The sequence below is a fragment of the Betta splendens genome, chromosome 7 (assembly GCF_900634795.4).
Source record: "Betta splendens chromosome 7, fBetSpl5.4, whole genome shotgun sequence".
Classification (NCBI taxonomy): Eukaryota; Metazoa; Chordata; class Actinopteri; order Anabantiformes; family Osphronemidae; genus Betta; species Betta splendens.
Genome location: NC_040887.2, coordinates 4,014,889 through 4,036,102, shown reverse-complemented (window position 1 = coordinate 4,036,102; position 21,214 = coordinate 4,014,889). Strand labels below are relative to the sequence as shown.

The window sequence follows — 21,214 nt, the reverse complement described above, 5'->3', positions numbered from 1 at the left end:
TTCTTACTATGTTTTTTTTCTTTGCTAAACCTTTCCATCTTTTCTATTTACATGTGTTGGTTAATTTATAAGGCATTTGTAATCGCTATTTATATTTTGCAGCATCCCTTTTAATTACGATGTTTTTCAGCTACTCAATCACCCAAATGTCTTCTTTCTATTTCGGGCTTCTTCGCAAATCCACTTGGAAATGGTATCAAAGGAAGAGTGCCTCCTCTCATTACAGCGACATGAGCGTAATTGAAAACATTTGACCGAGCGCCACCACCCTGCGTCCAATCAGCACGAGCGGGGACAGCCGAACGTTACCGGGAACTGTCGAGACGGAGAACGCAACTCTCGCTTGTTGTGTGCACTTCCTGGTCCACATCTAACGCTGGCTACACGCACGCACGAGACGCGCCGCTCCACCGGCCCATCGCTCGCGTCCGATCGACAGATGGATGCGCAGCAACAGCGGATGTAGGCTCGCTATTGTCTTATTGATGTTTCCAGACATCCGCCGCAGCCCGTTCAGCCCGATCGTGGCCGATTTCGGACGTGGAAGCGGCGCCTGTAAAAAAAATCCAATTTTCTTTTGTCTGCGCGACTGGCAGCGGCGTTTTGGTTGATGCGCGGTCAGGGATTGTGAAGTAAACACGGTGGCCTGCGCTCATGATTAGAGGCGAGGAGAGACTGATACCTCAGACTCCCATTGCCCTTGATCGCAAGTTGTTTTCACTCCGGAGCGGTGAAACTGGTGGCTCCAATGGCGTCAGTTTCGAAGGTGTCTATTCTGGATTACTTTAATATTGTATTTGAAGGTGAGAATGGCAAAATCGAGTCCAACTGCAAGGCGTGTGGCACCAGGATCCAGGCGAAGCGGAGTGTCACGTCCAACTTCGTAACGCACCTCAAGGTAACAATTTCTAAATAAGACGTTATGGTGCCTGCCCTCAACATTAGAGGACAAATAATCCACTTAGTCTTAGTCATGTAGTGTTGTCACCATCAGCTGTCAGAGCTCGGCTCGGAGCATCCTTGTACCACATACTGTCAGCTGATCGTGAAGGCTGTTGCTTCTCTAGAAGACATTTTTTCCACAGATACACTTAAAAGTGCTCTTCCTTCCAGCTCATAACGTTGTGATCCTATCTTGTCTTTCTCCCAATTAGCGGAAGCACCAAGCTATGTATGATGACTTTGTAAAAAGGAAGGACATGAAGAGAGAGGGTTACTCCTCCAGTTCCCTCCACAGTGCCGCCACCAATGGAGATAGTAGCCGCTACGCTCTTCCCGTCAGTGCCGGGGCAGGAGGAGAAGGAGCAGGAGGTGCTGGTGGGATGGGAACTCCAAGTTTTACCAAGTTTGACCGACACGATCCACGTCAGGTCTGTTTCCTGGTTCATTATTCCTTCCGATGCAGTTGAGGGCCCCACAATTCAAGGTGTTTCTATGAAATCCCAATGCGGACGTAAACTTGGACTGTTTTGTGTCACCACAGGTGTTGATCTCAGAGTCTATAGCTAAGATGATTGTGCGCGATCTGCAGCCCGTGTCCATAACGGAATATCAGGGCTTTAGAGACCTGCTCCAGCTTCTGGAGCCGCGTTACACCCCAGAGCCCCAGCAGTACATCCAGAGCCAACTCCTCCCAGCCTACGCCTACCAGGCCCAGCTCACGACCCGCCAAGCCCTGGCTTCGGCACACACCCTCAGTCTCAGCTTGGATGTCTGGAGGGGTTTGTCTGGAGCCACTTCAGGGTAAGGAGGTAAAACAAACCAAAAGCAACACCTTCTCCACTTAGGGTTGTTCTCTGATTGAGGAGTCTGCTGCTCTGCTTGGCTCTCTTTGCAGCTACCTTGGTGTCACCGGCCATTTTCTCACATCTGACTGGCAGATGCGTTCAGCTCTCCTGGCTTGCCTCCCCCTGGCTGGTGGCAGCTCAGGGAGTCGTGTCCTGTCAGATTTTGATGAAGTATGTCAGTCTCATGGCGTGTCCGGGAGAGCATTTTGTGTTGTTGCCGACCCTCTCCTGGCGACAGCAACCGTAAAGCCATGCTGTCTTCCGGGTTTCCTGATTTCACCTTGCGCTGGTAACACGCAAGAGGAAGAGCTTGTACGAGATGTGGAGAATGGTAACGATGTGGATGAAGGGCTCAGCAACGGCCATGGAAAAGGGGGGGGCAGTGGGGAATGGGAGGACTCGTGGGAACAAGCTCTGGGAGTTTGCCGGGTGGACTGCTTCTCTCGGTCTCTTGGACAGTGTGTCAGAGAGGGACTACGCTCCTGTGAACTGCTCTCCTCCACGCTCGCCAAGGCTGCATGCTTCTACAACTACATTACCTCTGCTGTTCCACCCGAGAAGCTCAGCCAGGTGTTTGATGGTCCCGGGTTGATAACGGGGGGACTGGGAAATGCTCCTGCCGTAATAGACTGGTGTGCTCAGCTTAAGGTACATAAAGCGACAATACAGAGTCATTATATCAAGTAAATTCAGATTTTATTGTGATACAGACAAGTGCTGGTTGCTTCTGCTTCTTTTGTCACACAGGTGCTTCGCCGACTGCTGGACTCAGTGGACTTCCTGGAGGAGATGAGTGGCCCAGGGGAGTTGGCGCTGAGTGGATCTGATAGAGCCCTGCTTAAGGAGCTCACGGACACGTTAGAGCCCTTCACTGAAGCCTGGGACATGGTCCATGGGGACAGACAGGGTGACACGCAGAATGACAGACACGTGTCCATCAGCCTGGCTCTGCCCTGTGTTCTAGGCCTTCGTAAACACCTCTCTGAGACGTCAACCCCTCACTGTCCCTCCCTGCTCGTGGGCCTGAGCCAGGCACTAGAGCAGTGGCTGGCCCCTATCCTGGAGGACCCCCTCTACATCACCGCCACCTCCCTGGACCCGCAGTTCAAGCTGACGTGGAGCAGCAACCCTGACTGGCACAGACAAGTTCTGCTGGAGGAGTTATCCAAACACTGCAGAGCCTCTAGCCTCATGGAGCCTAAAACAGAGCTAAATCCTCAATCCCAGACTCCCCCTGCTCCAGCTCAGTCGCCCGTCTCCTCACTTCCTCGGCCCTGCAAGCTGTTCTCTTTCATTAAGCAGAGACCCATGACACAGGCCAAGAGTCTAGAACAGGAGCTGGCTGTTTACCTACGGGAGGAACCCACGGATGAGGAAGCTTTGCATTACTGGCAGCGTAAAGCAATCGACTTTCCTCAGCTCGCCCAGGTGGCCAAGAGGACATTTACTATACCTGCTTGTGGCACCATGGTGGACAGTATTTTCAGTACCGCCAGCCGCTGCCTGCGACCAGAGAGAGGCCGCGTCCTACCAAAGAACCTGGAGACACTCATCTACCTCAAAGCCAACTATACATTGTTGTGGGCCTAGGCTTTATACCTGCTGCAATGATATTCCTTGGATACTGAGCTAGCAGCATAACATAGTCTTCATACTGCACATTATTTGATGCCTTTGAATGAATTACCCAGTATATCTGAACCAAGGCTTGGTGTCTAAGATGTTTCCTGCTCTATGTTTACCGTGTAGCCTGCGTATAGATTATCATGTCAGACCAAGGTTCTGACGATACTGATCAATAATAAACATTGTTTTGCCCCAGAGTCTCTAGACAACCACAGAGCCATAAACCTACAGCAGCACTGATACCCCAACAATAACCATGATCAATAGATTAATTTTCTAAGAAAAACAATATCCATAAAGGTGGTGACTCACTTACAGTATTTGACTTTTAGTAAAGGAAGGCATCAGCTACTAAACACTAGGACATCCACTTGTGCTTTTTTCTCCCTGTATGTATGCCTCATTATTGGGACATTGTAATAAATGAAAGTTAAATGTGTGGTGTGTTAAATGAGTTATGAGCATCGGAGCATGTTACATGTTTCAGCATCTGCTGCACATGTCACATTTTTGAATTGCTTCACCTTCCTCAGCCAGTTTGTTTGTTCTGGCAGAGGATAGTGCATGTGACATCGCAGAGGCTTTTGCTTTGTCTGACTTTATAAAAATATTTTGAAACCACTTTGGAAAAATTGTTGGTGTTGCATTATTTCTTCTCCTTTGTTTTATGAGTGAGTGGTCCTACCCGTGCCAAAGTAATTGCATGTGATTGTATTACAGGTGAGGTGGTTCAAGTCAGCAGGCAGAAGTCACATTCGTCTCCTCTCACTGTCAATTAGCCATCTAACAAAAACATTATTCCCAAAGCAAACTGGCAGCAGAAAGGTTTAAATAAGATGATGAAAATAGGAAGAATTATTAAGACTATATCAGAGATAGTTGTGAAGGAATCAGAGAATCATGTCATCCAAGAAAGGTCAATTCGTTCAATTTGAAAATGCATTTTGCATTTGGCAATTCAGTATGCACTTTGAAAATGCATTCTGCAGATGAAAAGTGTTGATCCAATACCCAGTTTTATTAAAGGTTTAAGTTAAGACCTAATCAATTGCATTTCATTTTCTCGTGGTTTAAGGGTGTCTTTATTTGAATGCGACAGCAGAAAGCCATAATGCATTGCCTGATCTGTGAACACGCTGTAAACATTTAATGAATGATATTGGGTATTGAATGAACACTTTTTAATAACGCATTGCCAAAAAATGCATATTAAGATTGAATGACCAAATAGCATATTGAATTGTAAATTGCCAAATTCATTGCCATTTGAATAAAGACTACAAAAAACTATGACAAAGCAAAATGCAATTGATTAAGTGTAGTCAAAAAATTGTCACAGTATAGTATGTGGTAAAAAAACGTCATATTATAGTATTTGGTGAAAAATATGCCATAGTATGTTATATGATGAAAAAATGGTCATAGTATCATCTGTGATTAAAAAAAAACTGTCATAGTATATATAGTATGTGATAAAAAAATGATCATAATAGAGTATGTGGTGAGATTAAGTCATAGTATCGTATGTGGTAAAAACATTGTCATAATATAGTGTGTGGTAAAAAAAACGTCATATTATGGTATTTGGTGAAAATATGCCATGATATGTTATATAATGAAAAAATGGTCATAGTGTCATCTGTGATAAAAAAAAACTGTCTTAGTATAGTATGTGATAAAAAATGGTCATAGTAGAGTATGTGGTGAGATTAAGTCATAGTATTGTATGTGGTACAAAAATTGTCATAGCATAATATGTGTTAAAAAAAAACGTCATAGTGTAGTATTTGGTTAAAAATGTATGCCATAGTATGTTATATGGTGAAAAAATGGTCATAGTAGAGTATGTGGTGAGATTAAGTCATAGTATCGTATGTGGGTAAAAACATTGTCATAATATAGTATGTGGTTAAAAAATACGTCATAGTATAGTATTTGGTTAAAAATATGCCATGATATGTTATATGATGAAAAAATGGTCATAGTATCATCTGTGATAAAAAAACTATCATAGTATAGTATGTGATAAAAAATGGTCATAGTAGAGTATGTTGTAAACAAGGTCATAGTATAGCATATGATTAAAAAGGTGTCATAGTAAATGTGGTGCAGTAGTGTATGTGGTAAAAAAAAGAGTCATTACAGATCATTACAGATGATACTGTGACCATTTTTTCATCATATACCATAACACACATACTACACTATGACTTTTTTTTATAACATACTACAATGACTTTTTTCACCACATACTACACTGTGACCTTTTTTTACAAAATGCTACACTATGACCTTTTTTTACCACACACTATACTATGACCTTTTTTTTACAAAATTCTACACTATGACCTTTTTTTATCACATATGTGTGTACTATCACATATTTTTTCACTATATACTTTACTATAGGCCTTTTTCAAAACATACAATACTGACTATTTTTCATCACATACTGCACTAGGACCATACTATGACCATTTTCTTCACCACTACAGTACACTATACAATGACTTTTTTACGACATGCTATACTATGATAGTATTTTTATCACAGATAATACTATGACAATTTTTTCATGTCATACCATACCATAGCATATTTTTCACCACACCACTATGACCCTTTTACTGCTTACTATACTTCGACACTTTTTCACCAAATACTACGTTATCAGAATTTTTTTACCACATACTACATATTTGACCATTATCACAAGCTATGCGAAGGCATGGTTTTTCAACACATACTTTACAATAAGCCTTTTTCAAAGGCTATGACACATTTTCAAAATATTGTAGTACTGTAGTCATGAAAAAATGGTACTTTACTAAAAGAAATACTAAAAAGCAAAAAAAAACAAACTAAAAAACATCTCTAAAAAGTGTTTTCTCTCGCTCCGTCCTTGTGTTGCTGTTTGCGAGTGTTCCTGAAGCAGCTTGAGTCCTCATTCTCACTACATCTCATCCCCTCCTCTCCCCTCCCCTCCTCTGTCCCTGCCCCCCGGCTGTGACAGCTCATCCATTTGAGTTAGACCAGTAGGCTGGGCTGCCGTCCTTTAGGTAATTGCCTCCGAAATGAATTACTTGGCTGAGGGAAAGGAGAGAAGGAAATTGTAATTGAAGTGCCCTCCCCCCAACCTCTCTCCCTTATGCCTCAAGTTATTACATGTGCAGTGTAGAAAGCCATTTTCTGTACACATAGACACACAAATACGCACACATTTATAATCACAACCCCCCCTCCCCCACTTGGTGGTCTCAGCAGAGGGCTGTATTGATGCAGGATGATTTCATAGATTGATTATCTCTGTGCACACGCACACTGGGCCACATGCACCGCTAGACTCTTAAGCACCGTGTTTGTGTTGGTGTTGGTGTGTCCCGCCAGCTTCCAGGGTCCTCTCATCAGGGCCGTCCTTTAGCTGGGCCGGCTGCTCTGCTAAGGCCTAATGGGTAAAGCAGCATTAGAGTTGGCAAAAACAAAAGTGGTGTTTAGTATCCAGCGCACTGGTTACCCCATACACACAGCTAAGCACGGTTATTAATAACCTGCCTGTTGCTGGCTTGTTGACAGTTAAAGCCTGATGGATTAAAGTGCTGGTTTCAGTTTGTACCTTCATACACTGAATTAGTTTTTCTGCTTTATTACTATGGTTTAAAGTCTGCTTGGAAGGAATTTCGGTTCAGTGTTGGCTTACTTTATTTAGCTCATGGGAACTCAAACGTGTGTTGTCCCGTGGCCTTTTAATAGCCCGGCATGGAAAGAGGGGGATGAGTTAGCTGAGACACTCACCCCTGCTCCAACCAGACATGCACAGGCTGCGGCTCAGGCCACAGCACACAATAGGATCTATTTCTGTAAATGCACCAGGGTTATCGCTCCACTTAAACTATCTCTCGCTTGCTCGGCCATTTGCACAAAATCATGGCGGACAGAAACAGCCGGTTCAGTGCTAAGAAGAAAGACAAGAAGGTGGAAAACCAAACGAACGACGACAAGGAGAAAGTTGTGAAAAAGCCCGATAAGGCTGCGAAGACGCCGGAGAAGACGTCTGAGAAGACGCCGGAGAAGACCTCGGAGCAGCCCGAGCAGAAGAGGAACGGGGAAGGTGGAGGAGCAACGGGAGGGGAGGCGGGGAACAGTGAAGAAAATGGACAGTTTCAGCCCATTGAGCTGCCACCATTTGAGATCGTCACAGGGTGGGTACAAGTTAAAACACTGCTTTACCCTCAGCATGGCCAAATACTGGTGGTTTGCTTCTCCTCTTGTCTAGTTCTAGGTTTAGTACTAGGTTTTCATGCCCTAATGTAGGTCTCGATGTTCCCAGTACTAACGGCCTGCAGCTGTCACTGACAGGCCTCTATAGGTCTCAGTGCAGCATCTGCTGGCTTCCTTCACTGTTTCATATCAAAGCTATACAGTCTGTATTTAATCCATCTGCCTATGCTTGTGAAAGAGATTATTAAAAAGGCAGGAGGGATATATATTTTTGACTGCCTGATGCCCTCAAGGATTATGGGTTGACTGAAAGCCTATAATATCACAGAAGCATCAGTAGCTTGATTTTCATTCTATTTGTGTGTTGCCATCGTCTATAAGAAGAACTCACCCTCATCACCTGTTATTTCTGTCTGGATGCTTGGATGGATGATAAAATGAGTGAGTCATGTTCAAGAACGTCAATGGCTTCATACACCAATTAGCCTAAAATCCCTGTCAGAAGATACTTTATGCTGGTGTATCATGTTTGCTAAAAAAAAGCAGGCTTCCTGATAGATCTGTACAAACCCCTGCCTCCACCAGGGAACAGATGAGCCCGTTCTACTTCAAGTTTCAGTTCAGGAACGTCGAGTACTCGTCAGGGAGGAACAAAACCCTACTGTGCTTCAGAGTGGACACAGCAGGAGGCAGCGTAGATCCTCTAACAGGTTACATGGAGGATGAACACGCCACAGCTCACGTTGAACAGGCCTTCTTTCAACAGGTAAAGCCCGTCCTCAGCTCTTTAGCTGTAGCACCATCACAGCTGGCCAACCCTTGTGATTCTTCTTCTAACGACCCCATAAATCCTTCCCAGATTCTCACCAACCCTGCCCAGGAGTATGACATCACATGGTATGTGTCATCCAGCCCCTGTGTGGATTGTGCAGCCAAGCTGACCAGCATCCTCCGTCTGCACAAAAAGCTCCGTCTTAGCATATTCTGCTCCCGTCTCTTCGAGTGGGAGGAGCCGGCGGTCGTAGAGGGGCTCCGGGCTCTGGCGAGCGCCGGCTGCAAACTGAGGATGATGAAGCCGTCCGACTTTGTCCGGGTTTGGGAGACGTATGTGGAGAAGGAGGAGGAGGATCAGAGCTTTACACCCTGGGAGGACTGTCAAGAAAACTATGAGTACTATGTGGAGAAACTGTCTGAGATCCTCAAATAGATGTGAGTCTCTAACATTTTGAGTACGCAGTGAGTCAACTTTTGTCTGTCAGTTAAAACCATTTCCTATTATTATTACAGGTGCACAAGACCTCTGCACTGACTGAACCACAGATCATGCTACTTGGGATATTTCCATGTGTTTTTGCAGTCACACTTCATGGTGCATTTCATTATTAGTCTAATTAAACACTTGTGGCAACATTTTTGCATTTTTTCTGTTTATTTGTTTATTTATAAGAATAATTTCATAGGAAATTAAAATGCCTAAGTTAAATTTTAAATACATCTTAAAAGGAATCACTGCAGCAATTTACAACGTTAAATAAGCACAGAAGAAGTTATATTTACTGACATCTGGTGTTGGTTTGGAGAACTACAACAATCGTCATTTTATTTACATTTAATACAATGCCTGAACGTTAACAGTACCTGAAACTGTAAACAAAAACAATATAATAGTTAAAAGTAATAAAAATACAATTCCAGCATGAATGTTAGTTGGTCCATGAACACTTCAGTCCACAGCAGATGAATCCTGTCAGTTTTATCCAGCACTGCAGGAAAAGTCTAAATTTCCAACTGACAAACACGGGTTATAGCAGGAAACCCCTAAAACGATCTTTAACTTTTAAATACTGCTCATGTTGTACTTCAAGCGTAGGTGAACTTCAGAACATTAGCGTTGAGAAGAGTCAGGTGAGTGTGAGGATGTTATGATGACAGCTCTTCTCTCTTGTGCCGGTCTTCAGCCAACTACTCCCATTTCCAGACATTCAAGATTTTGCTAAACCGTGTCCGTGGAACTTTGGTCTGTCCAATATTATTCTTGTCAAAGGCAGCGTCTTGGTGAGCTATTGTTTAAAGGAAACCATCTCGCCATTGTTTTCCTCCTTGTCTTTATTCTCAGTTGTTGCATCTAGAAGAATGTGGAGAAATGGATTAGCAGTTATCAGCTGGAGGAAACTGGCTCGGCTCCATTTAGCACAGTGTTACTGTTGGTAAGAGCACAATGAATTTCTTACCTTTGTCCGTTTCGGTGGTGATTGGCAGTGGGGTTGTTTCACTGCACACGGTGCCGTTCTCCTCTTCTGAAGGTAAAAGAAATATTACATTAAACCAAAGGAACCTTCAGACAAATCACATCATATTGTGAGTCATAGTATTTTTCAAATATTATGATAATATTAATTCAATATATTTAATTTAAGTTCTTCTTTTAAAGCTTTTCTGTTTTCAAAGATTAACTTAAAATGCATCACATTCTGTTCTGGCAAACTTCATAATATAATATCAATATAGTTCCAACAAGTCCGTCCTAGACAAAAGATGCAGAAGTATCAATAATGATATATATATCTGTCAGTGAAGTCAAGCAGTTTTTAACCTAATCTGTTTTCAGGGCTCTCTACCTTTAGCTGGTGCATTCAGTTCTTCATCAGTGATGTAGGCGGCCAGTGGACTAACGGCATCTGGAGGTGGGAAGAAGAAATTTTAACACGAAACACTAACACAAAAGCTAAACACTAAGCTAAAGGCCAACTGTAAAGGTCAGAGCCTGCAGGTAGTTTCACGGGAAGTTGTAGTAGCACAGATTCCTGGTGAAGTAAATAAGGAAATGATGGGGACCACAATAACATACCACCACGGATCTTTAGCTCAGCCATGGTGAGAAACAGGTTTTCCTCCTGTCGCTCAGAATCAGGAGCTACATGATAAAAAACAAATGTACAGGTAAGTTTGTATAGTTGATATAATGTATTGTAGATGGTTTCATGTAGATTTGTAGGATAAGTAAGTGAGACCTGGTTTGCGTGTGACCCTGAGGACGATACACCCAATGAAGACAGCGATGATGCCAAAGAAGATACAGCCAGAGATGGAGAGAAGCACCCTCCTCTTCAGAACTAAAAAAACACACACAGTGAGTGTAGGAGAGAACTTTTGTAGGAAAAACACCTGACTTTCATTCTTTTCTTCAGTGGTGCTTACGAAGGTTCTTGGTCTTGAGCTCCTCACTCTCTTTTGAATAAGTCGGTCTTTCGGAGCGAACGCCCTTGCAGGTGTACCTGCTCTGCTCCGGGTCGTCCTGGGGTGTCACCGTATGTTTCTCAGACAGTGGTAAGTTGATTTCGTGACCGTCCCTGAACCTGTTGGAGACACGCGGGTTTTAATTTACAGAAAGAAGAGAAAACGCACCGAAAGCGTTTAGTCTGGTGGTTTTACCATGTGTAGTTCCACATGTGGGAGTCCTTCACCACACACTGGAGCACCAGGGTGTCGGTGGAGAACACCTCTGACCAGCCAGTTAACAGGGTTATTTCCGCCTGTGGCCGCTCTGGAGCAAACACAACCGAAGCGTGATGTGAACAGAAATGTTCACATATGGAAACGCGAAAAGGCAAGTGAACAAATACTGACCTTCAACTTTAAGATTTAAATCCAGACTGTCTTCCTTAAAGTCTGCTCCTCGTCTCACTTGGCATTTGTACAATGCTGAGTGGGACATCCTGACAGATTCGATGGTATAACTGGGCCCAGTTTGGGGGAGCGGCTGGTTGTTTTTGTACCACAGGTATTGCCATCCAGAAGAGACGTTGATGTGACAGAGAAACGAGGCCACGTCTCCGGTGTGCAGCACCGGCGCACGCTCAGGGGTCTGAATCAGCGTGACGTTGGGCTGTGAATCTACACAGATAAATACACCACTGATATTAATAGGACACAGTAGTAATGTTTTCAAGTTGAAGCCTTTCAAAATAGCTTTCATGTTATGTGTAGTTAAAATTTAAAAATATGGTTTGCTAAACCGTGTCAAAGCACGGAGACAGGAAGTCTCACCATAAACCTGAAGAGTGAGTTCAGAGCTGAAGCTGCTGCCGACATTCCTGGTTTTGAACTGTCCTGTGCAGCTGTAACTCCCACTGTCTGAAGACGAGACGGACTCGATGGTAAGAGACCCGTGAGTGTCCGGCTGGATTTCCTCTCCGTCCTTAAACCATGTATACGTCCAGTCGCCTCTGCTGATCTCCATCCCGCAGCTCAGCTCCACGGTCTCACCGGGAAACACATCCGACCACTGAGTTTCTAGCTTCAAGTGTGGAACAGGGATTTCTGAAAGTGAACAGACACGTTAAATTTTAAAGTCGGAGGAAAACTCTAGAGATGCATCTTGATTGTTGTAATAGTAAGAAACCCAGGATGTGAGATTTGGTCATAACTCACCAGAAACATATAAGTGCCGTTTCTCACTCTCCTCTGTGTTGTAGTTTGTCTTGTCTCTTGTGGCCGTGCAGTGGTACGTCCCACTCTCCATCTTGGTGGCATTATCGATGTTGAAATTACTGCTGCTTTTAAGAACTGGGCTTCCATCCTTGAACCAGTCATATTCCCAACCAGACGATTCTTCCACTTCACATTCAAAGGACACAGACTCTCCAACGTACAGCTTGTCAGCATCTGGCTTTTGAATCATCCTGGGCTTTGGTTTATTCACTAATCACAGAATCAGAATAAGTGTATTCGTGTGTATGAAAAGTAGTAATTTAAATGAACTGTCCGAGCAGCCAGGAAATAACATTATATAAAAATACAGTGAAACTTACATTGAACATCAAGATTTACAAACTGGCTGAGGTCAGTGGAGAAGGTTGAATTCCTGCCTCTTATTGCCCTGCACTTATAAGTTCCATCATCACTCTCTTCAACAGCGGTTTTTGAAAATATATTTGAAGATTGACTGAGGATAGAGCCATCTTTGTACCACTCAAAGCCCCAACCAGAGGAGACATTGATGTGACAGCCAAAGGTGACAGGCTCTCCTGGATACATCTTCTCGTAGTCAGGATCCTTTGTCAGGATGACAGTGGGTTTCTGATCTGAGGACACATTGACAATGATGAATTAGACCTAAAATTCATTCACATTCAGATCACACTGCCAGATGTTTTGCTATATATGTTAAGCATAAAAGTTTCCTTAGTGCATCGTAGGCTCCCTGTAGGACTGGCCTTTGGTCACTGAACCACAAAAAAGATATAACACAGCTCCAAGAACCCAGTTCCATTCTCTAACAAACTGAACTTACAGAGGCAGCCGGTAAAAGTGTCTACCCCCACCGTGTTTGGGTTTCAAATCTGCCGCGTCAGTGGCGGGTTTGTACTGCAGGAGGAGTGTGTTACGTCCTTCTGGCCTGTAGGTGGCGATTGACTCCCACTTTTGGTCCTGAAACATCGTAGTTGCTTACGTCATATAGGCTCTTGTAGAACAACCAATGATCAGGTCTTTGGTGGCCTAGTGGTTAACGTGCATGGCCACAACGTTTTTTTTTTGTCCGGGGTTCGAGTCTGAGTGGAAGCAGTTTTTTTATTTTAATTATTGGAAAAACAGCGTCTCATCATCATCATGTGATCACGAGATGACAACGTTGTATTACTTAGTGCATGAATCGCCAAGACCATGAACCGCTGGTCGCGTTATAGTATGAAGTTATGAACGTAAGTAAATTATGGCAAATTATGGCAGTTTAAAACCGAAAATAGGAAGCTGAACGGTGCGCCCTCCCGCGTGCAGCGTTCGATTTATGGCAGACAAGCTACTGTAACCCTGATTTCTTGCTGTTGGTACGGGCAATTTTCTTTACGTGGAATGCTTCTTTAATGCACCACACGGCAAGACAGTACGGCACATGTACACTTTTTTTCTTTACGCCGCTCTCACCCAACGCGCGTCACATTTTCTTGTCCCCCGTCAACAAGGACAGGTAGGAACTAATGTTGATGACAAATAAAATCACAGTAGCTGAAATGTCACGTTTCCCAAACATAAAATAAAAAAAATAAAAAGGAATACTAACTAAGGTTACACTACTACAATTTAAAAAAGTGAATAAGGATGATCTAGACCAGAGGTCTGCCACCGGTAACACCCACGTTTTAAATGAAAAAAACAAACACTGGGAGCCGCGGAGGGCGGCAATATTATATTATTTGAGAACATTCAACATTTGTTTTTTAATCCAAAGAAGACATAAAAGTCGGGGCTCAGAGATCTAACCGATGCTAAAACATTGTCAAGGCATCGACAAGGACAGCTAACTCGCTTTTCCCTGCTTCAAACAGCTGCTGTAACTGAGAGCAACCTGTGCGGCATCACCGGTCAATCTGTAAACGTATTCATTTTTTTTTGTAAATAAAAATAATGTTTGCCCTGTTCAAACCTGCATGGGGAATTCTGAAAGCGGCTGAGCAACTTCGTAGGAACACATTTCATATGGTACAGGTGAAAGGGAGACTAACAACACAACGCAGCCGAGGCTGTAGCAGCAGAGAAACGCAGATCTTTGTCCTGCGTGTTGATGAGCGTTTCCCATCCCCCAGTGTCACCGCTCTGGGACGTGGATGGCCACGCCCACTTTCATTCAACAGACGGACATGAAAGAGGGAATAACGAAATAAACAGCTGGTTAACTTCGTGGGAACATGGCTGTAGCTCTGCAATGACTTTATGTGGTACAGGTGAAAGGAGTAATAACGAAATAAACAGCTGGTTAACTTCGTAGGAACACCTTGTAGTAGGAACTGGTATATTTAGAAAACCCAGTAGTCCTAGTGTTAAGGTGTGTGAACTGGGGAGGAGACGGCAGCAGCGACTGAAGAGCGACTGAATAGAGTTGATGTCTTCCCCGCTGACAGGCGCATTCATTTGATAATGCACGTACCTTGGCTGACAGTTCAGTCAAAAACCATACTGAATCTTTATTAAACCGTCCCTGAATAACAAATATGAACTGCAGTTTCTTCCTTGATTATCCATGATTATTATGAAAGAAGCGCAAATCTTCGCCAGTCCAAATTGTGCAATTAATACTGTGTTTACAATAAAGGTAATAAATAATAATATTAGTATTTTCATTTTAAAAAGCACTGCATATTTTAAACGAATGTCGAAGTGCTACAAATAACTTAGACTACGCTACGATAAATACATACGTTTATTTTTGCAGAGTAAACGTATGTAGAACAAACTACTTGCTGCATTAATGAGTCTTAGACCTGCAGCTGATCACGCCGCCCGATGCTGCCCTGTCTCCCACGGAGCTTTGTCCTGGAGCTGAAGTATTTCTCACCTGCTGATCGAGTAGTAGCAACACATTAGCATGTCTATGCGCCTCTACGGGGAGGGGGAGGGGTGTGTAGATTTCCTTTGCCATCATCTGAGTACGAAACACATCACATTTCATTCGATCTCGTGTTTCATTCGAGCGGCAGTCGGGAGCTCTCTGCTACGACTCATCCACGGATGAGCTTCGATTAAAAATTAAAAGCAGAGGTTTTTTGTTTTTCGTTTTTCTCTAAACGAAAAAACAGCTTAAAATTCAAGTCCGTGTGTTTTTGTTAAAAAATATTTTTGTTCAGTTTATTGGTTTGTAATGTGGTGCTTTTATTCAGGATAGATAGACGGGTGGGAAATCAAAGTTTTGAAACGTACACGGGCGAATAAGTCACATCAGCCACTCATTCAGTTACAATGACACGCACAGTCAAAGCAAATTCTCGCTACATCTCGTGCACCACTCCCCCGTTCCTCTCGTAGCCTGCATTTGCACATCCATACATTTGTGTATTGGTCACTCTCTGTCTGGACACATGACTCCGAAACACGTCACGTGTTTGTGTAAGAGATTGATGTCTCCACCAAATTATATGCAGAGGTAACGAGAGAACGACTTTTTGTTTTCCGTTTGTCTCTAAACAATAAAAACATATTAACTCCAATTCCGTGTCTTTTTGTAAAAAACAAATATTTTTGCCTGTTTTATTGGTTTGTAAGGCGGTGCTTTGATTAAAATCCGTTTGCAGCTCAACGAAAGAGAAACGAAAACGCCGGTGAAAGTGGCTGGATGGACGGATGGGAAATGAAAATGTTGAAACGTACACGGGTCGAATAAGTCTCTCAGCCACTCAGTTACAATGACACGCACAGTCAAAACAAGTCAAACTGCAGTTCTGCAGACACAGAGTAAACGCGTAGGAACAAACATGTTGCTGTAATGCGTCGCTGTAGATCTGCTGATTTCTGGCGTCCTGTCAAAATTACGACCGACAACTGCTGTAAAACAAATTCCTATGATTATTACGGTTATTTACGTAAAATCTACGACTATTGGAAAACATTCATTAACAAGTTGTGGAAGTTTAAAACCTAAATAAGCGGCTGTAGTCGCAGATGGACTGCGCTCTACGTCTTTACTTGCGCATTCAATTATATTAATTAAACCGCGACGCATAATCATGGTATTATGTGAAGTCCATGTGTTGTATCAGATGTTAGAGCGGTGGGTGTGTACATATTTTTAAGAGACGCCTTCTATTTAAAGACACGAAAAAGCTGAGGAGAATGAAAACAAGAATGTGTTGCTGCTGTGGCGCTGCCTGTTTTAAACCACACAGAACAATTATAACTTCGCAGTGAACAGAAAACAGCTAAGCCATCAACAAGTTGGTGCCCTTCACACTCCCCATGTTTGAGCACACAACAGATACTTAATAGTAAAATAGGTCTGGTGTAATATATGTGTGTTACAGGTAGAAATGAACAGTCGGACCTCAGTTACGCTGTAGTGCTTTGGAGGCTTCTAATCAACGCTGCGCCACCTGGTGGTTAAAACGAGACTAGCGTCCTGATTTTTTTCAGCCGGCTGCAGGATTAAAAATCTTTAGTCAGCGACGCACTCGCTGCACCGTGGCGACGCGGCGGTACTGCAGTAAAAACCCTAGTCACTTTGAACCGCTGCCACTGTACAGCTACTGAGATTCAAACCCATCCTTCAAACCTCTAAACAATTAGTTTTTTCTGGTCAACCACAGACGTTAAAACCCAGGAACGTGGTACAAGGTTCAAACCCACTTTCTCAAGAGCTATATCGTGTTCTATATGACTGAATATAGTAAATATATAATATTAGTAAATAATATAGAAAACTCACCATAGACCGTGAGAGTAAGTCCAACGCTGAGGCTGCTGTTGACAGGCCTGTGCTGTAGGCGCCCCTTACACTTATAACGTCCTGCATGCGCAGCTGAGGCAGAACTGATGGAAAGAGTAGCGCCACTCTGTCTGTCCACGACCTCCACGTCGTCTTTGTACCATATATACGTCCAGTCAGAGCTGCCCTCCACTTCACAGCTCAGCTTCACGGTCTCACCAGGAAACACGTCAATCCACTCAGTGACCCTCCTCAAAGATGCGACAGGGATTCCTGAAAGTGAGCAGACACATGTTAAATGTGACCGACTTTTAAAGTCGGGGGAAAACTCTAGAGGTGCATCTTGATTGTTGTAATAGTAAGAAACCCAGGATGCGACGACAGCGCTTGGTCATAACTCACCAGACACGTCTAACTTCCGTTTCTCACTCTCCTCTGTGTTGTAGTTCGTCGTGCCCCTTGAGGCCGTGCAGTGGTACGTCCCACTCGCCATATGAGTGGCATTATTGATGATCAAACGACTGCTGCCTTTAAGAGTTGAGCTTCCATCCTTGAACCAGTGATATTCCCAACCAGACGATTTGTTCACTTTGCATTCAAAGGACACAGACTCTCCAACGTACAGCTTGACAGCATCTGGCTTTTGAGTCATTTTGGGTTCAGGCTTTTTCGCTAAACACAGAATCAGAATAAGCGTATTTATGTGTGTTTTATTATACCGACAAAAAAAATGTTGAGCCAGATATCTGAGACTTTAAAACTCAAGGAAAAGGTTTAAACCCACAGAGTTATATCATGTTCTCTTCATGGTTAAATTACAGAAATAATTAAGAAAACTCACCATAGACCATGAGAGTAAGTCCAGAGCTGAGGCTGCTGTTGACAGGCCTGTGCTGTAGGCGCCCCTTACACTTATAACGTCCTGCATGCGCAGCTGAGGCAGAACTGATGAAAAGAGTAGCACCACTCGCTTCAAGAGACACAGTACTGTCCACGACCTCCACGTCGTCTTTGTACCATATATACGTCCAGTCAGAGCTGCCCTCCACTCCACAGCTCAGCTTCACGGTCTCACCAGGAAACACGTCCATCCACTCAGTGACCTTCCTCAAAGATGCAACAGGGATTTCTAATGAGACAGAGAACACATTAGAAACACATCCTTAGACATATCTGCTTCATACTGTACAGAACACGCCTTTGACATATGTGTCAACTGACAACAAAGCTCCTCATTTAAAACAAACAACATAAAGGATTTGACAGAAAATCATTTGTGTAAATGGTATAATTCAAAGACATTTTCTAAACCAAACAATAATGTAAACAAAGTAGGTTTATAAATAATAAAAATGAAAGTGCTAAACAAAAAGAATCAGTGGCATGTGTAACTAGTTCCTTTTGCCTCTTTGTTGTTGTTGTCCATCACAAAACATCCCACTGCTACACGAATGCATTGTTATTTGTAAGCTTCATTCAGTGCTTTATGATTCCGTCTGGCTGCATTAATAACTTCTAAAGTATGTTTCAGTTTATTGAACAGAAGAAAACTGGAGCTGGAAGCAGAGCAGAGAGGTCCTTGTATAATTGTACACACAATGCAAACGTGTGCTTACCTGAGACGTGCAGAGACGTCCCAGCAGAGAACGGCCCGTCTAGCCCTGCTCTCCTGCCTCTGCATTTGTACTGTCCACCGTGAGAAGGACTGAGCGCATCTATCCTGTAGGAGTTTTCAGTTGATGCCTGGATTTCTTTGTCACCGTGATACCACACGTATTCCCATTGAAATTCCGGACTGACTTTGCACGTAAAGTTGACGGAATCTCCAGGATACAGCTTCTTAACGTTTGGACTTTGGTATAAAAGGGAACTAGGATGTTCTGATAGATGAGATAAAAGTCATCCATTTATTTGTTTCAAACTTATTTCTTCAGTACACTTAACTAACTAACTAACTTATACACACACATATATATATATATATATATATATATATATATATATATATATATATATATATATATATATATGTGTGTGTGTGTGTGTTTGTGTGTGTGTGTGTGTGTGTGTGTGTGTGTGTGTGTGTGTGTGTGTGTGTGTATATATATATAATTCAGTATATAGAACATACTGTATAGCACTTACCGTGAACTGTGACTTTAAGGGAGTTACTATGTTGAGTTTTTATATTGGACTTTGTTTTGTGAACACCTTGACAGTTATATTGTCCAGAATATGTGGGTCCTGCGGTGATTGTGAGCACCGATTTCTCTGAGGACAAAGTCAGATGGGAATCGGATGGTGGAATTTCTGTTCCATTGTGGAACCAGGTGAACGTCCACTCTGAGCTGTTAGTGATTTCACAGGTGAGCTTCACTTTCTCAGTTGGGAACACGTCCAGCCAGCGTGTTGTATTCTTCAGAAGTGGTACAGGAGGCACTGAGGGTTGATTCAGACAGTATTAGCTGCACTGATATAAATAAGCAGTGCTGTGAAAACTGTTCTCATTACAGCTATGTGCCATATATGTGTATCCATGTATTCACATAGCATTCGGCATCCGGTGTGGGAAATAATGTTACCAAGAAACAAAGTAGCAGAGTTATTAACGATAAAACGCCTACGATCCTATTCCTGGGCGTTGTCAAGAAGAAAAAAAAGACCCGCAGTCAAGTGCATGATATTAGTTCACAAGCCTCACACTTTAACAAACCCCAAACTGCTGATTTCCATAATTTACATATAGGCTGATATGAACAATATTCTTGAATTATTGCTTTATACACGGACTGATTTCAGGAAGTGGCACATTTCCATAATAAAAAAAACATAGAGGACTAAATAATAGGGAAGCTGCTCGACCGTTCTCACTCTGAGATAAGACTATGACTCTTGTTTTGACATTTGTTTTTAAAAGGTGCTCTCACCGTAGACGGTTGTAACAATCGTAGTTTGTGGTAACTCGGTGAAGGGCTCTTTAGTCCCTGGTGAGAGGAGAAAGTGGGGGAACACGTTTGTATTTTATTCACGTAATTCAGAGACTTTATTTCCTGCAGTGGTAACTATCATTATTAAACTACTACCTGTTCTCACTATTAATCATTGGATACATTCAAACGCTTCCTGGTTCTCAAATGTAAAAATTCACACAACTGAGGCTGTTGGTGGAGTAAAATGAGCAACTCACATCATTCATACAGCAATATTCACATTTTCTTACATCTTACTAAATCTTATGAGCAGAATAAAAAAAGAAATAAGACACAACAGATGTGAAACCAGGAAGAAAATAGAGTTCTACTTTACACTGTTGTGTCAGAAATAGCCAGTGATGAAACCTTCTTCTAGCACTGACCAGTACAAGCTGTGGCTTGGTGTGGAAGGTGTGACACTCACCGTGTGTTACCACCTGCTGTGCGTTCACATGTTAAAACCCTGCTACAGCAGTTTACAACATAAACCTGCATGTGTTTACAACATAAATCTAACTGTGACAACCGCTCAGCACTTTGTGTTCCTCATACTAACTTTACCCTTGTTCTACTTCCTAAACTGTGTCATGTCTGACTGTGCGACACTAGAAAAATGTATCATATAAATGTCCATTGTCCATTCTTTTTTCAGCATTTACAGATATGAGGCTGGAAACCAAACATTTAATCACTTTTATGCATCCCAGGAGTGTATGATACATCGACCCAAGGGTTGGATGATATGTGAATGTGAGCTGTGGAGCAGCGTGTCATACGTGTCCTACCATTTTGAAGATCCTGAGCTGTACAGACAGCAGCGAAATCTGCCAAAACGAAGAGGAAGGAACATTAGGTGGAAATCACAACTGAATTTATGCAAATATCCTAAGAGGTAAATTGAGGTAAGACACAAAAAATATTTGTCTAAAAACTTACATATGACACAGAGGACGTGGAGAAGCGGCATTTTGCTGTGAGGTGCACATGCAGAGGCTGAGCTGCTGGGTTGAGTCATAGATGTGCAGAGGAAATCGGCTGCAGTGTACACGGGCGGGTGTGACGAGATCACTTCAGAGCTCACCTCAGGACAGCAGTCTTCCTGTCACTTTGACATCTTTTTTTTTTTATTTTTTTGAAGCAACAGGAAATGAGTTGGTCAACCGCACTCAGATGTTCGTGCTCTCAGCATGAATTGGAGGAGCTGAATTCTGCTAAAAAGCTGCGACGTTTAGGGAATCGAAACAACTTGTCAGAAGCTGTTAGACGTTAGCGCTTGCTCTAGTTCAGACAAAGACTCTGATGAAGTTGAATTTGTATCTAGCTAAAAGGTGAAATTTTGAATTCACAGCTGACTTTAAGTTTCCAAAGTGATCTCTTTTCCAGTGGTGACAAATAAAAAACTGAGCTAAAACTGAAAC

At 42.8% G+C, this 21,214-nt stretch overlaps 3 protein-coding genes across 4 annotated transcripts; 2 read left to right on the top strand and 1 right to left on the bottom strand.

Annotated features, from left to right (window-relative positions):
* Window positions 1–319: 319 nt before the first annotated feature.
* On the top strand, window positions 320–4,034 carry si:dkey-109j17.5 (zinc finger BED domain-containing protein 4). The gene is made up of 5 exons (XM_029157247.2): window positions 320–898; window positions 1,155–1,370; window positions 1,484–1,743; window positions 1,838–2,435; window positions 2,535–4,034. Exons 1-5 carry the CDS (start codon window positions 749–751, stop codon window positions 3,375–3,377), a joined length of 2,067 nt encoding a protein of 688 aa, XP_029013080.1. The 5' UTR covers window positions 320–748; the 3' UTR covers window positions 3,378–4,034.
* A 3,144-nt stretch (window positions 4,035–7,178) lies between these two features.
* On the top strand, window positions 7,179–9,041 carry apobec2b (apolipoprotein B mRNA editing enzyme, catalytic polypeptide-like 2b). The gene is made up of 4 exons (XM_029157082.3): window positions 7,179–7,612; window positions 8,217–8,397; window positions 8,491–8,840; window positions 8,919–9,041. Exons 1-3 carry the CDS (start codon window positions 7,338–7,340, stop codon window positions 8,836–8,838), a joined length of 804 nt encoding a protein of 267 aa, XP_029012915.1. The 5' UTR covers window positions 7,179–7,337; the 3' UTR covers window positions 8,839–8,840; window positions 8,919–9,041.
* A 297-nt stretch (window positions 9,042–9,338) lies between these two features.
* On the bottom strand, window positions 9,339–20,906 carry LOC114859147 (B-cell receptor CD22). Of its 2 annotated transcripts, XM_029157079.3 has the most exons (19): window positions 20,733–20,905; window positions 20,582–20,620; window positions 19,752–19,808; window positions 18,970–19,263; window positions 18,441–18,704; window positions 17,666–17,953; window positions 17,227–17,496; window positions 16,825–17,097; window positions 12,443–12,715; window positions 12,063–12,332; window positions 11,679–11,951; window positions 11,259–11,525; window positions 11,064–11,175; window positions 10,830–10,987; window positions 10,643–10,744; window positions 10,480–10,545; window positions 10,250–10,309; window positions 9,863–9,928; window positions 9,339–9,756 (listed from the first exon to the last, which is right to left on the bottom strand). In XM_029157079.3, the coding sequence occupies exons 1-19, from the start codon at window positions 20,809–20,811 to the stop codon at window positions 9,692–9,694; spliced, it is 3,276 nt and encodes a 1,091-aa protein (XP_029012912.1). In that variant the 5' UTR covers window positions 20,812–20,905; the 3' UTR covers window positions 9,339–9,691. The 2 variants fall into 2 exon arrangements, with proteins under 2 accessions (XP_029012912.1, XP_040927567.1); XM_041071633.2 differs by lacking the exon at window positions 19,752–19,808 and having other exon boundaries at window positions 20,733–20,906.
* Between the last annotated feature and the right edge of the window lie 308 nt (window positions 20,907–21,214).